Consider the following 17,772-nt stretch of genomic DNA (forward strand, 5'->3'; position numbering starts at 1 on the left):
TTTCTGGTTCACAGAGAGATCAGGCCCCAACTCTTTGACATTCATGTTGTTTTTGCACGTAAATGTAGATATACTGCGTAAAATACACAGGTCTAGATGGAGAAATTTGAATAACAGTGAGGTCTCATGGGTCTGTGAAGTCTGTGGCAGGGCGCGCTCTAGTGGTCATTAGCCGCACTGCAGACAGAGAAGTACAGAGTAAAGCCTAAATTTGACAGAATAGTAAAAGTGCCCATAATAGGCAATTTTCTGATCTATGTTATAATGTTGTTTCCTCATCAAAAACAGACCTGGAGTTGTGTTTTTTTGTTTCATTCACACATGTTTAACACACAAATCCTGCATATTTAGGTTTTGAGTTTTTTTTCTCAAAAATAAAACACTCCACTTCCACCTTGTGATGTCATGTGGTAATACAGGAAGTGCTCCACTGTGTTTTTAAACTCCGTACACCTTCACTAGAATGATTTAGATCATTTCACCCCTGGAATTGCCAATTTGTACTGAACTAAAGGTAAAGGGTAGCTGTTAACTTGAAAACTGCACCTTGTGACATCACAAGGTGCAGTTGGGTTAGTATTTGGGGATTTATACAGATCAGTACTAAAGGATTACGGAAACGTGTGAATGAAACAAAACACATGTCCAAGTAAGTTTTTGATGATGTAACAGCATTATTACGTTGCGAAAAGCTCACAAGAGTCCATTTTGAATGCTGTAGGACAGGAGTCTCCAACCTTTTTCCTCCAGTGAGCTCTTTTTACCAAACAAAAATGCCAGAGTGCTACTCATTTTAGTGTTAGCAAGAAATTTAGTACATATAAGCCCCACGACAATCCTTAGATGGAGGACAGTTAGATGCCTATAAACCACAAACTATTATCCATTTATTTGGTTAGGCATCAAAATTATACTTTTACAATGAGTGTTAATACAATTTTAGTTATTTAGGACAGTACATATAATTCAGAAATCCCTTGGTGAGCTGGGTGCTCCCGAGCTACAGGTTGGAGACCCCTGCTGTAGGACCTTTAATTAGTTGCCTAAATGTGAACTTCTGAAGGCTCCCTGCTCCACCAGGGGCCGGTGGCGTTACACAATTATTGAACTTCACGCGTTAATTTGATAGATATACTATCTGACAGTAATGCACTTGCACAGTGGGTTACAGAGGGATTTATTTTAGACACGCCCTAAAACCCTAAAAATATCTTCTTCTGTCCAACATATATTTGCTCTTGACTTTGGTCCGTACGCGCGATGACACGAGGATGCGCGCGGAGAAATGTGCGCTATGTAAACAGATGCCGCGTGAAGATGAAGTGCGAGGCTATAAACAGACCGACGAGTGAAAGCGCCGGGGTCACCTGCGCACGTGAGCCCGGGGGTCACCTGAGCACGAGGGCACCGGGGTCACCAGGGCACGAGAGCCCTGGGGCCACCTGGGAACGAGAGCACTGAGGTCTGGGGTCACCTGGGCACGAGACCACTAGGGTCACCTGGGAACAAGAGCACTGGGGTCTGGGGCCCCGAGAGCACTGAGGTCACCTGCACCGGGGAGACCTGAGCACGAGAGCCAAAGACCAGTTTATGAACTTTTACAGGTAAATTTGCTTAATTGTCTAAAACAATTAGACTCATTAATTGTAATTAAACACATTTAAAGCCGCTGACCAGGTTTATGTCAGTCCGTGGTTTTGTCCATCCAGAGTCAACTAATTTAAACAGGCCAGGTAGCTGGGGTGAAAGAAGTACAAAGAAGTAAATATTTAAATAAGAGTATTAAAGTACCTGTAGTGAAAGTAGTGATTTTGATAAAGATTTGTGTTGAATTTTATCAGAAGCTTAAAAGTCAGAAGCACTTGAAAAGATAGTTTTTTCCTAGCTGGTTTTGTTTGTATATACATATTTTTTGCTTAAGCTATGAGCGTGTTAAAAATTTATTTTTCAGCAGGGTTCAAACAATCATAAAAACCAAAAAAAAACACCTTTTACTTTTTAATCCTGTTTAAAAATGTAGTGGAGTAGAAAGTACAGATACCTGCACTCAAATGTAGTGAAGCAAAAGTAAAAAGTACTGTAAAATGGACTTAAGTAAAGTACAGATACCTCTTTTTTTTATTTTTTTTTATTTTTTATTTACTTAAGTACAGTATTTTACTACTTTTACTTAGTTTCGTCCCTGCATTGTTGGGCAGGTTACAGTTTTTTTCTTCTCCCCTCCTCCTTCTCAGATGCCCGCCCTGCTCTGCGCCGGGGCCGTGGGCGTGTAGCAGAGTGCGCGAGCGGAGGGAAGCAGCGTCGTGTCTGATCGCGCTTTTTTGAGAAAGACTCCACTTTTCCTGCAGCGCCGAACTGAGCTCACCTCACTCACGCCTTTCTCTTCTGTGTTTCAATCATGGAGTCACGCACGCGCACCGATCGATCCATGGATTAGTCGGATTTGAGTCGGTGGAGCGCCAAGTTGGAGGTGAGTTTTTGCAGGCGACTTTTTGAGACTTTCTTGGCGGTTTACAGCTCAGATTTGAGTCTTGACGTGAGACAGGCTGTACAGTCTGGAGTCCAGGGTTAGATCTTTCACGAGGATCACAGAAAGGGGACGATCAATGCACATTTTTTTTTTTTTTTTTCATTTGAACTGCTCTGTGTTCGTTTCTTTCTAGTTAATTTTCCAGCTTAGTCCAGGTAAACTATAACTTAAAGCTGCAATGTGCAACTTTTCTGGTTCATGGTCTGTCAAATGCTTTTCTCCATGGTTATTGCTTGCTCTGTAATGTTTCACAGTATGGCATTAAACCTTTCTATCTTCACGGAGACCAAATCAGACCAAAGTTACAGGTCACATCTGTGGAGAAGCGACCCCGCTCACAGCCAGAATGCCTCTTTTTCTAGGTATTTTTGAGCAATAAAACCACCTGTAATTGACTAAATGTAAAGTAGAGCTGTTTAAAGTCATACTGTGGGACATTCCAGGCAGAGCAATGACACGAGAAAAACACCTTAGTTGGTTTTAGTTACTCCAGCTTGGTCAGGTGTTTATTTAAGGGCCCACGATGATTACGCTATTTTCTGATCTATGTTATAATTTTGTTTCTTTCATCATAAACAGACCTGTAGTTGTGTTTTGTTTCTTTCACACATGTTTAATTAACACACAAACCCTGTGAGTTATTCTCTCAAACTGAAAATACTCTGCTCCACCTCGTGATGTCATGTGGTGATACAGGAATGCAGGTGCTCCATGGCGTTTTTAAACTCCATACACCTTCACTAGAATCATTTGGGTGATTTCAGACCTGGAATTGAAAATCTGTTCTGAATTAAAGGTAAAAGGAGCTGTTAATTTGAAAACTACCGCTTCATGACATCACAAGGTGGAACAGAGCATTTTGAGGTTTGGAGATGTAAGTATTACTCAAACATGTGAATGAAACAAAACACAACTCCAGGTTTGTTTTTCAGGAGGAGCTATACCAGACTTACTTATTGTCTTCTAGGTTAGACCTGGTTTAGTCCTAGATTAATCCCAAGTAGTCCTGTAGTTTCCTGCTTCCTTACTGGTTTGCATCTGGTTTTAGACTTGGTTTAGACTTGGTTTTGATCTGGTTGTACTCTTGATCTAGTCCTGGTTTTCTTCTAATTCTAGACCTGAGTTTGATCTGGTTTTAGACTTGGTGTAGACCTGGTTTGGATCTGGTTCTAGAATTGGTCTTGTTCTGGTCTAGTTTTTGGTCTAGTACTGGTTTAGTTCTAATTCTAGACCTGGTTTTGATCTGGTTGTAATCTTGGTCTAGTTTGGGTTTAGTTCTGTTCTAGACCTGATTTTGATCTGGTTTTAGACTTTGTTTAGACCTGGTTTAGATCTGGTAGTAGTCTTGCTCTAATCCTGGATTAGTTCTTGGTCTAGTGCTGGTTTTGTTCCATTCTAGACCTGATTTTGATCTGGTTGTAGTCTTGATCTAGTCCTGGTTTAGTTCTAATTCTAGACCTGATTTTAACATGGTTTAGTACTGTTTTTAGACCTTATTTTGATCTGGTTCTACTATTGGTCTAGTCCTGGTCTAGTTCTTGGTCTAGTCCTGGTTTACTTCTGTTCTAGACCTGATTTTGATTTGACTTATACACTTGGTTTATTTCTGTTTTTAGATCTGGTTTGTATCCGGTTCTAGTCTCGACTTTGTCTTTGTTTATTTCTGTTCTAGACCTCATTTTAGACCTAGTTTGGATCTGGTTCTAGTCTGGGCTTAGTCCTGTTTAATGTTTGGTTCAGTTTTGTGGGAAATGAAGCAGCTGTCTGAACTGCTGACCCCCGTGTGATGGGTCCTGTTGGATGGTGTGTTTAAGGACATTGGCTCTCGTCGTAAATATGAGAACTTAATCACACAATTAACATAACGTTGTGTTAAATATACATGAGAAGCTTTACAAGACCCACAGCGGTAATAATAAAAAATAAAAAAAAACATATATGAAATGGTAAATTGCAACGAGAATGAAACCAGAACCAAACTGGGACTAAACTAAGACTAAACCAGGACTAAACTAAGACTAAACCAGGACTAAACTAAGACTAAACCAGAACCAAAACAGGATTAAACCAGGACTAAGCTAAGAATAAATCTGAACTAAATCAGGACTAAACTAAGACTAAACCAGGACAAAACTAGCACTAAAACAGAACCAAAAAACAGAACTAAACTAAGACTAAACCAGGACAAAACTAGCACTAAAACAGAACCAAAAAACAGAACTAAACTAAGACTAAACCAGGACAAAACTAGCACTAAAACAGAACCAAAAAACAGAACTAAACTAAGACTAAACCAGGACAAAACTAGCACTAAAACAGAACCAAAAAACAGAACTAAACTAAGACTAAACCAATAAAAAAATCAGACCCAAAACAGGATTAAAACAGGACTAAACTAGGACTAAAACAGAACCAAACTAGGACCAAACCAGGACCAAACCAGGACCAAACCAGGACCAAACCAGGACCAAACCAGGACCAAACCAGGACCAAACCAGGACTAAACCAGGACTAAACCAGGACTAAACCAGGACTAAACCAGGACTAAACCAAGACTAAGCTAGAACCAAAACGGGTTTAAACCAGGACTAAACTAAGAATAAACCAGAACCAAAACAGGACTAAACTAGGACTAAACAAGACTAAACCAAGACTAAACTAGGACTAAACCAGAACCAAAACAGGAGTAAACTAAAGGCTGCCACACAATACAGGAGAATTTGCCCGATTTAGGCTGCGATTTGTTTCTCCCCAAGTTTGCGTAGGCGTGACCCGACTTTGTGACTTCGTGTGCGATTTTGAAGCCGCTGTGCTACACGTGTGTGTCATGTCAGTGTGATTCTGAACTGCTCTGTCAGATCATAACCACCAAACATCAACAACACTACAACAACAGCCAATAAAACAGAGCGTCAGGGGCAGAGGAGTGACGGACACAGTAAAGTTGCAAATTTAAAGTGCATCATCTCATCTACATTATCCATAGAATTTATCCTCTGCAAATAATGACATCCAGTCCACAAAACATCGCTATTAATCTAGATTGAGGCGTTCTTTAAAAGTAAAAAGCTGAGATAGTTCTCTTGTGTGTCTGTTTACATCCACACAGCGCATGTATCGAGGTGAAGCTGCAGATTAGCAATAGTGACTCAATTTCCTGTGTGCTTAATCTGCAATCTTTTATGCTTTAAAAATCATGTATCTGAAGTTTTGCATCACATTTCACAAATAATTACTCAGTTTTGACTTGGTTGTAAACTAGAAGTGCAGTGCTCTGATCTTTTGAACACTTAAGAGTCTCAAAGTGAGTCGTTTTACTGTAGACATAAACAGCAAATGCGATCGCGCTCACATCTTTATACCCTGTGGCGTGCAGTTATATCCTGCTGCAGTCTTTGCGATCAGAGATTTTAAATTTCGTAAGATTCTCGTGTCTGTGGCATGCACTTTTTGTCTCATGTTTAAAAATAGTTTAAGACCGAACAATCCTGTAGTGTGTGACGCTTGAGACTAAACCATGTCTAAACTAAGACTAAAACAGAACCAAAAATGGACTAAACCAGGACTAAACTTAGACTAAACTAAGACTAAACCAGGGCTAAACTAAGACTAAACCAGGGCTAAACTAAGACTAAACCAGGACTAAACTAAGACTAAACCAGGACTAAACTAAGACTAAACCAGGACTAAACTAAGAATAAACCAGGACTAAACTAAGAATAAACCAGGACTAAACTAAAACTAAAACAAAAACAGAACCAAACCAGGACTAAACCAGACCCACTAAACTAGAACCAAAACAGGACTAACCTAAGACTAAACAAGGACTAAACTGGGGCTCAAATTTCATCCTTAAACCAGGACTAAACTAAAACAGAACCAAACCAGGACTAAACTAAAACTAAACCAGGACTAAACGAAAACCAAAACAGAACAAAAACAGGACTAAACCAGACCCACTAAACTAGAACCAAAACAGCACTAAACAAAAAGTAAATGAGGACTAAATTGGGGCTCAAATTTCATCTTTAAACCAGGACTAAACTAAGACTAAACTAAAACCAAAACAGGACTAAACTAAGACTAAACCAGGACTAAACTAAGACTAAACCAGACTAAACCAGACCCACTAAACTAGAACCAAAACAGGACTAAACTAAGACTAAACCGGACTCACTAAACCAGGACTAAACTGGGGGTCAAATTTCACCCCTAAACCAGGACTAAACCAGGACTAACCTGGGGTATTGTTTTTCAGAGATGCAGATGTTGTGGCTGATGCTGAGTACGCTCTCAGTCTGTGCTCAAAGCGGATTGGAAGACACAGACCACGCCCCCCTCGACCAGCAACACCTGGTTTCCAACGGCAACAGATGTCCAGGTAAAACAAACAAACAAAAAAGTTCATCATATTTCAAACTAAAGAACAAGGACTAAAAGGACTAAATTTGGTCTAATTTAAGATGTCAGGCTAGTTAAAGTTGTACTATGTAACTTTTCTGGTGAGGGTCAGCCACCTGCTTGTCTCCATGGAGATGTTATTGTTATACAAGACAGATCTGTGGAGAGGCGCCTCATGTCACAGAAGGAATTACTGTATTTTTGAGCAACAGAAACACCTATAATGAATAAATGCAAGATGGCAATGTTTAAAGTCATATCAGGGAACATTCCGGGCAAAGCAATAACATCTCCATGGAGACAAGCTGGTAGAAAAGCTGCGTATTGCATCTTTAATTTACAATATTGTTAAAAAATATGAGCTGCAATAAATAAATAAATAAATAGCAGAATTAAACACTTTTTAGTTATTTTATATATATATTTAGTCATAGAATTTATTTATTCAACTTTCTAGAGCTCAGATCTTCTCATAATACAGATAAATAACCAAAAACTTTAAACAAGTACAAAAAAAAAAAAAGCAAGCACTTGAGATAATTGTTCTATCTTTGGTATATTGAACTTTAAGTCAATATAGCTTTTATCGTGACAGGTCTAGTCTCACCTTTTTGTTAATATATTTGCAGTCAGATGGAAACAAAAGTGTGGGCTGCCGTTGTTCTCTCCAAAACCGCAACTTCCTGTCGCGGATGATGTCACAGGAAGTGAACAGTTATTTCTCTACTTTTAAGTGTCTAAATTTATCTGAGTGAGGCCTTCAGGATCACGCCATAGTGTTTCTGTACAGTCCCATTAAAGGTGCATTGTGTAACTTTTCTGGTAGAGGATCCGTCAGTCAGAATGCCTGTTTTTCTAGGTATTTTTGAGCTATAAAACCACCTATAATTGGGAAAAAAGTTACATAATGCATTAGGGATCTGACAATATTAAATTCTCACGATACGATATCGTCACAGTATGAACCTCACGGCACAGTATTTATTGCAGTGTTTTGTGGAGGCTAACAAAGGGCCCATCTCATGCAAAATAACTCTTTTCACATTGTATCTTGTGCACATATACAAGCACAATTTGGTTTTGGAACATCCATTAAACAATAGTTGTGAAATCTTACTGATTTCTTGGATTCAGTCACAGACCAGGAACTATAAAAGACCGACTATTGCTCATCCCCCCGCCTGTCCTGAGAAAGCACAGGCTCCGCCCCCCAAATGTGACGTAGGCTCTGAGTGAGCCGCCCTTCCTCCGACCATCTCAGGCAGGGAGGGGGAGACAGGCGTGCACTCTGATAGTGGTAGGAATAAACTTTTATTCATCATGGAGATACAGCGCGTTCAGCCGCATGTGTTGGACCCGGAATGGGACGAGGACATGGAGGTGCACGAAGCTCAAGCACCGCGTCGACATCAGCTGAACATTACTGATTGGTAAAGTATTAAAAAACACTAGTAGATAAAGTTATTATATTGTGTCCACTGCAGTGTAAAACAATTAGCTTATGCTGTCGCTTTTGTTGAGGTGTTCATGTGTCATGTGGGAATTGTCAGCCGAGGCAGGGCGGAGGCAGTGGAGAGGAGGAGGAGAGCGGGTGCAAAGCGCTCTCTGCTACATCAAATGTGTCATAGGTGTAGTTGCCCCGTCATCCTTGTAGCAACTTTAGTTTGTTGTCACTTGGGAGGGTGGCAGAAATAAGCAGCAATTTGTTAAAAAAAAACGCTGAATTAATCTTAAAAACCACTTCAGCAACATATACAAGGCCCACACATCACTCTTAGAAGGTAGAAAGCTCTGAAAAGTTGATTTTGCATGAGATGGGCCCTTTTTTCCTCTTAAAATGCCCTCACAAGACTTAATCCAAAGACCTAAGACTTAAAAGTGATTAGAACTGTTATTTCTTCATGTAGTCTTCACTGAAATGGAGCAAAGGATCATGGTTTATGTAGTTCCCTCTGTCATTTTTTTTTAGCTATTGCTGCACCATAACCCTTAATTTAAACAAAGACACATGTAATTCGATATATTGTGAGGGTCCACGATATTATTGTGAGAATTATGACGATATGATACCACAATATTTCGGTTATTGTTACATCCCTTTATTCAAATAAGTCCCCAATCATATACAGTAGGTTTTGTTCTTGTTCAGTGTCTTAAACTTTCACATTTTAGTGTTGTTACGATACAAAAATGTAAAACTTGATTTCGATTTTATCTAATTAATTGTTTAAAATGTATTTATTAAAGGTGCACTGTGTAACTTTTCTGATAGAGGGTCTGCTACCTGCTTGTTTCCATTGGCGATATTACAGTTTCGCCTTTGAATATTTGAGAGTGTGGGAATTAGGGATGGGCATTCGATGAAATTTTCTTAATCGATCGTCGGAAGAATTAACGATCGATTATCGATTAACGATTAACGTTTTTATATTAAAATGATCATCATTATTATTACTATCTGCACTACTAATCTGCATAAATAAATTCAGCTTTACGACATATAAACCGTAACGACTCTAGAGCCACATCAATCCGTTTGACATTATAATGTGTTTAATTCAGTTTTGCGCAACTCTCACAGAAACGAAACTTAAAACCGCATCGCTAATTTGCATAAACAAAGCGAAGATAAAACTACAGTGTCGCCGATGCAGTCAATTTCTGTCGGATTAAAAGACATGACTCAGTGGAATACAGGTTAGTGTGACCATATGCGTTTGTCAAAACCAGGACACCGTACGGGGGGAGGGAGGTGGGTCCTCGTCATCGACATTGCGCGTCTCTCACCTGGCAAAACTTTTTCCCACTGGACACCGAAACATATGTTCCTGCTTTATACACTGTGCACATGGACTCACACTTGTCCCGAACGCAACGGAAAGCGCGGAATTTCTTGTACAAGTCATCATTAAATACACATTTGTGCTTCGGCACGCTGCAGACTGACTGACTGTTTGTGTTTGCTCGCTCCTTCTGAGTGCAGAGAGCTACATTTACGGACCCCTGTTTGGTCACGCTACACACAGCAACCTACATTCGGTTTGTCGATTAAAATTAATGTAATCGATGAAATTCTTAATGATCAATTATCGATTAATGGATTAATCATGCCCATCCCTTGTGGGAATAAACTTGGTAATCGCAGTGTTAATGTCACAGGTTAATGGTCAGATCTATGGAGCCCGCATGTGGTTAGAGTTCATGTTTTTTAAGATATTTTTGAGCTGTATGTGACAAAGTGGGGCCTTTGTCTCATTTTAAATTCACGTTAGTTTATGTTAAACATTTTTATTTTGAAAGGGGACTTGCTTTGCTTTGGGAGTTACCTGGATACTCACCTGGGGGGAGGTACTTCCTGTTGGGTGGGGTATAAAAGCAAAGCAGGTGTCATTAGTTAGGGGAGAGACTTCTATGCAGGTGTTTGGTGTTTTTACTTTGAGTTCCTTATTTTTTGTTTATTTGTACTTTTGTTGGTGAACTCCAGAAGTCTGGTTTTAAAATAAATTTTGTCTGGTTAAGGACACTTTTTTTTGTTGTTGCATCTACCTCCTACTTTGACCACTTTGGCCAGCTTCCCCACACTGTAAAACACCTATAATTTAACAAATGCAAGGGTGATATGTTTAATGCTATATTATGGAACTTTCTTGGATGATGCAAAGAAAGAAAAAGAAAGAAATAACATCTCCATGCAGACAAGCAATTAGCGGATCTGCCACCTTAGAAGTTACATAGTACAGCTTTAAAGGTGCACTGTGTAAATTTTTGGCTGCTTGTTTCTATGGGTACATCATTGCTCTGTCTGGAATGTTCCACAGTATGACATTAAACAGCTCTACCTTACATTTATTCAATTACAAAAGGTTTTATAGCTCAAAAATACCTAAAAAATAGACATTCTGACTGTGAGTGGGGTCACCTCTCCACAGATCTGACCTGTAACTTCTGGTTTGGCCTCCATGGAGATAGAAAGGTTTAATGCCATACTGTCAAACATTTTAGACAAGGCAATAAAGACATCACAATGGAGAAAAGCATTTGACGAACCCTCCACTAGACCAGAAAATTTACACAGTGCATCTTTAACAAACATTTTTACTTCCGAAATCACATGAGATAAAATAATTCGGATACAAACGGCCCATCACGCTGGACTGCGCTTTGAGCTCTAGTGGAGGCGCTAATTACAAAGGCTTTGTTTCCTGCTACAGAAGAAGAAGAAGAGCTGAGCCTTAGCAGCTGAGAGACAGGAATAAACCAGAGTCAAAATGAAACTACAGGAGGATTAGAACTCCAGAGTGTGTGTTATATGAAACGAGAAATACAGTACAGGCAAATCCCTCCTGTTCTCTTAAAGGAGCTGTATGCAGCCTCTGTTCTGGTTTATAAAAGAGTCTGTAATCTAGAAATCATCAAATATGGGTTTTTCATGGCCACTGCTGATGCCGGTTGTTTAGAATCCAGAGAAAACCAATGACCAATAAACTCTGATGGTATTTTTAGGCAGATTTTGACAGTTTTGCCCAAATGATGTAATTTAAAGTCACTACAAACTCCCCCACAAACCTGGATCGTGGTGCTCTGTATAAGTTTTCTGGTGGAGGGTCCGTCAAATGCTTATTTTTTTTTGTCTGTAATATTTCACAGTATGGCATTAAACCTTTCTATCAAGTTACAGGTCAGATCTGTGTAGAGGTGACCCTGCTCACAGTTACAATGCCTGTTTTTCAAAGTATTTTTGAGCTATAAAACCACTTGTAACTGAATAAAGGTAAAGTAAACCTGTTTAATGTCACACTGTGGAACATTCTAGGCAGATCAATGACGTATCTATAGACTACTACTCACTGTTTTGGTTGATTTGCTGCCTAAAAACTACACAAATAAAATATCGGACTTAAATATCAGATGTTTAAGGCCAGTAACTGATACTATAACAGTCAAAATATGACCTAATATTGACCTATCTCTTCCTTAATCACTACTGAACCTGCGTTGCCAGTGAGAGAATAAATAACTGCTATATAAATATTGGTTCATTCTGCAGCTCAGACCTTTTAACCTTTAAAAATGGTTTACTGGGATTCTCCTGCTTTGTGTCACTGGCATAAAGTAGCTTCAATATTATAATTTATCGCAATATTTCTCTATAACAATATATTGTTCTTTAAAATTTGTTAACGTGACAGGCCTGCCTCATGTGAAAGCTCAGAACCTCCAGAATTCACTCACTGAGCTGCAGAGACTGCACTAGCACTCTTTTTTTCCCCTTCCTTTATTAAATACAAAAATTGGAATTAAACAACATCCAAAAGGGAAGTTTGCAAGGGACTCATCCATTATCTGTGCTCTCAGGAGCTCCGTGAATTCGCTCATTGTTCCGAAATGAGAGAAACAATCAGGAGGAGTCAATGCATTGAGCCTCCTGGTGGTCAGAGTGAGACATGACCTCTGTGTGATGGCAGCGCTGGGCAGGGTCTCATCAGGAAACACACACGTGTCTCGCTGTACATTATAAGGCAGGACTTTCCGTGTGGGCTGGTGTCATCCCAGAGCTGCTGGCAAAAGCTCGTGGCACATTTTAAATGCAAAACTTGGCCGTGCAAAATTGCGTCTGATTTGCAGTGTGGTCAAACCAAGTGCTCTGTAACGCTCTGGTGTTACGTGGGCGCGGTACGGCAGGTGGAAAATGAAGCACATACATAGCCACTGCAGACGTTTGAGACGGTTCATCAGAGTCTTTCCTGCACCACAAATTAACACTGAACAGTTTATAAACCTTATAAATGTTTAATAGAAGGTCATTATTTCTTGGTGGCAGCTTTGTTTTAAGTAATCTAAGCACAAACATCTCCTTACGAGCTCCTTACACATTGATGATTGGCTGCTTGTTCTGCGGTTTGAGTAGTGACGGTTGAGATCAGAGAGTCTTTTTAGGTTTAAACCAACTGGATTCAAAGTATTGAAACTGGCAACCCAAATCATAACCTAAAGAAATAAAGCATCAGGTCCATTGTTTTGTAATTAAGAATAAAAGCTATGGTACGGATCTATGTTATACTGTTGTTTCCTCATCAGAAACATATTTGCGTTATTTAAATCCTGCATTCTTCTCTCAAACAGAAAACACTTTGTGATGTCATGTGGTAATTAAGGATGTTACAAGATCTCGTACCATAAGATCTCGTGAGACAAAATTGCCATAAGATTGTCCGCACATGCAATATCGTCAAGTGGATTGGACAAAAAAGGCTTAAGTATTGGTGAGTTACATCTTTTACAGATCCAAACCAAGAATGGAAACAAAAATATGAAATCAAAGAAACTAAAAATCGTGAGGCCAAAATTAGAAAGTGAATCGTGAAATGTATATACAGTATTAGGAATTGTGTTAAAATCTCGTTTTATCTCGTGCTTATGGACCCACTCTCTTATCTCTTGTCCATAGTGGTAATACAAAAACTGCCTACTTGTGTTTTTAAACTCCATTCACCTTCACTAGACTCATTTGGATAATTTCAGACCTGGAATTGCCAGTCTCTGCTGAACTAAAGGTAAATGTAGCTGTTAACTGGAAAACTACTGACATCACAAGGTGGAACAGATCATTTTGAGCTTTGGAGATGTACAGATTAATAATAAAGAGTTACTCAAACATGTGTGAATGAAATAAAACACCACTCCATGTCTGTTTTTGAGGAGGCAACAGTTTTATAACATGAAGCTACAAGAGTCACTATTATGTAATATAGGACCTTTATCTTCTAATACAAGTTCATTAGGATTTTACATTTTGTTAACTGGAAAACATAATATTGATCTAAGACAGCTTAACAGAGCGGGATCCTTTGACTTTTCTTTTTTAACGGCAGAACTAACAGCCCCGTGCCATTTCTGAACCATGTATGTAATACCAAGAGTCTAAATGTTTTGAATAATCACAAGTAGGTTCAGAGAAGTGGGCGGGGACAGGGGGTAAGGAGCACTCAAGTCTCAAGTGCAGCTCAATACAGGATTAGTCAAACATATAGAAATCCATTTAAGTACAGTTGTGTGTGAGTTAAAGGTGCACTGTGCCATAGAGATGTTGTTGCTTTGCCTGGAATTTTTCACAGTACAGTATTAAACTTTTCTATTTCCACGGAGACGAGCACCATGCCAGTTTACAGGTCCGATTTGTGGAGCGGTGGGTCACAGAGTAGAATGCATGTTATTGAGTATTGTTTTATTGTAGATTTCACCTATAATTAAATAATAAGCAAGTAAAATGTCATACTGTGGTACATTTAGGGACAGCAAATATATTAATATCTCTCATATCTCCATGGACACAACCAGGTGACAGACCAGAAAGGTTACATAGTGCACCTTTAATGATGAGAGAACAATACATGACCAAACTTCAAGTACGTGACCAGCTTTTTAACGACAGAGTAATGCTGTGACATGAAAGGATAAATAAAAGCACTTTACTTTTAGGTTACAACTTTTTGGAATGGTAATTAATTAAAGGTCCTAAATTACAGAAAATTGTCTCTTGTAGCTTTAAGCCATGTTATAATCTTGTTAAATCAAAAACAGACCTGGAGTTGTGTCTGTCTACATCGCCAAAACTCAAAACGCTTTGTTCCCCCTTGTGATGTCACATAGTGGTAGTTAACAGCTGCAACTTTTACCTTTTGTTCAGTAGAGATTGGCAATTCCAGGGCTGAAATGATCCATATCATTCTAGTGAAGGTGCATGGAGTTTAAAAACACAGTGGAGCTTTTCCTGTATTACCACATGACATCAAAAATTGGACCAAAGTGTTTAAATTTGAGAGAAGAACTCAGACTAAATGTGCAGGTTTTGTGAGTTAACACTACAGTATGGCATTAAACCTTTCTATCTTCATGGAGACCAAACCAGACCAAGTTACAGGTCAGATCTGTGGAGAGTCAACCCCGCTCACACTCAGAATACTTGTTTTTCTAGCTATTTTTGAGCAGTAAAACCACCTGTAATTGAATAAATGTAAGGTAGAGCTGTTTAATGTCACACTGTGGAACATTCCTGGCAGAGCAATGACGTATCCATAGAAACAAGCAGGTGACCGACCCCCAAACCAAAAAGTTATGTACTGCACCTTTAACCAGTGGTGTAAGGTAAGGCAGTAACGTTAGTAAAGTACTGTACATAAATAAAAAATACCAGGTATCTGTACTTTACTTAAGTACATTTTACCATGGATACTTTTTACTTTGACTTCACTACATTTGAGAGCAGGTATCCGTACTTTCTTCTCCACTACATTTTTTAACTGGACTGAAAAGTAAAAGTATATATTTATATTTTATGATAGTTTAACCCTGCTGACACATTTCTAATTTGAGCAAAGACAAATATACAAACAAAAACAGGTAGGAAATAAATATTGATTCACTTGTTTCTGTTGAACAAAGTCAGTATTGGCTTTGCTCAACAAAGCTCGTTAAGCTTTGGTTTTATAGTTTTATTAGATCTCAAAAGCTTTGTGAGATACTTTTACTTTTTACTCTTTAAGTACATTTTTAAACATGCACTTTAAAACTTTTCCTTGAGTAAATTTTTCATGTGATACTTTAGTTTTACGTGAGTATTTTTTATTTTATTTTTTTGCTGCTGTAACAAAACCACTTTGTACTTTGTCCCCCGGTGCCTTTAACTTAATTCAGCTGAAGCAGGATAATGTAGTTTCTTCAGTTATCAGCCATCTTGTTTTTTGTGATGCTTCTTACACAATGTGGAGACATGAACCAGATCCCCACAGTGGGACAGACAAGATCATTTAGACACACAGTCAAGAGAAGTGCACGTTATAACAGAAACAGCCCACACAAAACAGACTCCATAGGGAAAAAAAAACACACACACACACACACACCTAACTGGAAACCGAGCTGGGATCCTGACACTGTGAGGTAGTGAAGTCAAGTAACTAGTGTGATGAGACAGCCCTATTTACTGGGGACAGTCCCAATTTTGAGCCCTGAGTCCCCTGTTCCAGCAGATTTATAAAAAAACTGTGATTTGTCCTAGTTTTATACAAGTAATGTCCCAGGTGTCTCTATTTTTGACCAATTTGATCCCTGCCAACAGTAAAGAGAGGCATAAATTGTCATCTGTTTAGGTAAAATACAGAAAAGCTGCTTACAAATATTATTAAATGCCCTTTATTGCACAAAATGGATTAGACTTAGACTTAGACAAGCTTTATTGATCCACAAGGGAAATTATTTGGACACAGTAGCTCACACATCACAATATAATATAATAACAAAGAATAAAAAAAATATATAAATGAGTAGCAAAAATAGCAAGAGACTGGTGTCAAATAAGGCATTATATAAATGTATATGCACAAGTTAAAATAAAATAAAATACAGAAATAAAGTAATAAAAATATAAAGGTGCACTGTGTAACTTTTATGGAGGGGGTCTGCAACCTGTTTGTTTCCATGGAGATATTAATGCTTTGGTTTAAATTGTCCACAGTATGGCATTAAACCGATCTGTCTTGCATTTATTCAACTACAGGTGTTTTTATAGCTCAAAAATATCTTAAAAATACATGAATTCTTACTGTGAGTGGGGTCGCCTCTCTACAAATCTAACCTGTAATTTGGCCTGGAATTCTCCATGGAGATTCTTAAGTTTATGGCCATACAGTGGAACATTCTAGGCATATCTCCATGGAAACAAGCAGGTTACACAGTGTTGTTACCTCCTCAAAAACATTCCTGGAGTTGTGTTTTGTTTAATTCACACATGTTTGAGTAATCCTTTATTATTAGTCTGTCTACTCCTCCAAAGCTCAAAATGCTCTGTTCCACCTTGTGATGTCACATAGTGGTTGTTTTCAAGTTAACAGGAACCTTTTACCTTTTGTTTAGTAGAGACTGGCAATTCCAGGTCTGAAATTATCCAAATGATTCTAGTGAAGTTGTGTGGGGTTTAAAAACACAGTGGAGCACTTTCTGTATCACCACATGACATCACAAGGTGGAACAGAGTAAATAAATAAATATGCAGAGTTTGTGTGTTAAACATGTGTGAATGAGACAAAACACAGGTCTGTTTGTGATGAATACTCCTTAATGTCTGAGCTGGTTAAGTCCTGGTTAAGTCCTGGTTAAGTCCTGGTTAAGTCCTGGTTAAGTCCTGGTTAAGTCCTGGTTTAGTTTTGGTTTAGTTCTGTCTGTATTAATTTTTTTTTTTTGAATTTTTCTTTTTTGAATCTGTGCTCTGTTCAGACTTTTGCCTCATTGACTCTCCTCTGTGCCTCGATGAAAACTCCAGACTGAGCTTTGAGGCCATCTGCTCCATCCACAGAATGATGGACGACGATGCCGATGGGAACGTGGACAGCAGCGAGACTGACGAGGTGAGAATAACCTGATTATCACACAACTGCCCATGTGACACTGTTTTTTATATGCTATAATGTAGTTTCCTCATCACAGACAGACTTGGAGTTGTGTTTTGTTTCATTCACACATGTTTAAAACATAAACCCTGAATATTAAGGCTGAGTTCTTCTTTCAAACTGAAAAAAGAGTTACTCAAACATGTGTGAATGAAACAAAACACAACTCCAGGTTTGTTTTTGAGGAGATGGCAATGACTTTAAGATGACAACATTTTGGGGTCATTCCACGCCATTTCAACAAATGGCCCAAGCACTTCGATCTCAAAAAAATTTGAAAAAATTACCAAAGAGTCCCTTACTATCATGTACCAATCCTGTGAAGTTTTAGTGATTTTCGATCATTGCTTTTTAGTTACAACTCATTTTATGAGGGGAGTATGTGTCAATTTACGG

At 38.7% G+C, this 17,772-nt stretch overlaps 1 protein-coding gene across 1 annotated transcript in view; it reads left to right on the forward strand.

Annotated features, from left to right (window-relative positions):
- The first annotated feature begins 2,278 nt into the window (after positions 1-2,278).
- LOC110156429 (stromal interaction molecule 1-like) overlaps positions 2,279-17,772 on the forward strand; it is a 48,371-nt gene continuing 32,877 nt past the window's right edge. Inside the window, exons 1-3 of the mRNA XM_020920629.2 lie at positions 2,279-2,470; positions 6,789-6,911; positions 17,204-17,334. Coding sequence (XP_020776288.2) covers positions 6,791-6,911; positions 17,204-17,334 — 252 coding nt within the window. The 5' untranslated portion in view covers positions 2,279-2,470; positions 6,789-6,790. The remainder of the gene's footprint in view (positions 2,471-6,788; positions 6,912-17,203; positions 17,335-17,772) is intronic.

Source organism: Boleophthalmus pectinirostris, unplaced genomic scaffold (assembly GCF_026225935.1).
Source record: "Boleophthalmus pectinirostris isolate CB_2022bp ecotype Guang Dong unplaced genomic scaffold, ASM2622593v1 HiC_scaffold_12, whole genome shotgun sequence".
Taxonomy (NCBI): domain Eukaryota; kingdom Metazoa; phylum Chordata; class Actinopteri; order Gobiiformes; family Gobiidae; genus Boleophthalmus; species Boleophthalmus pectinirostris.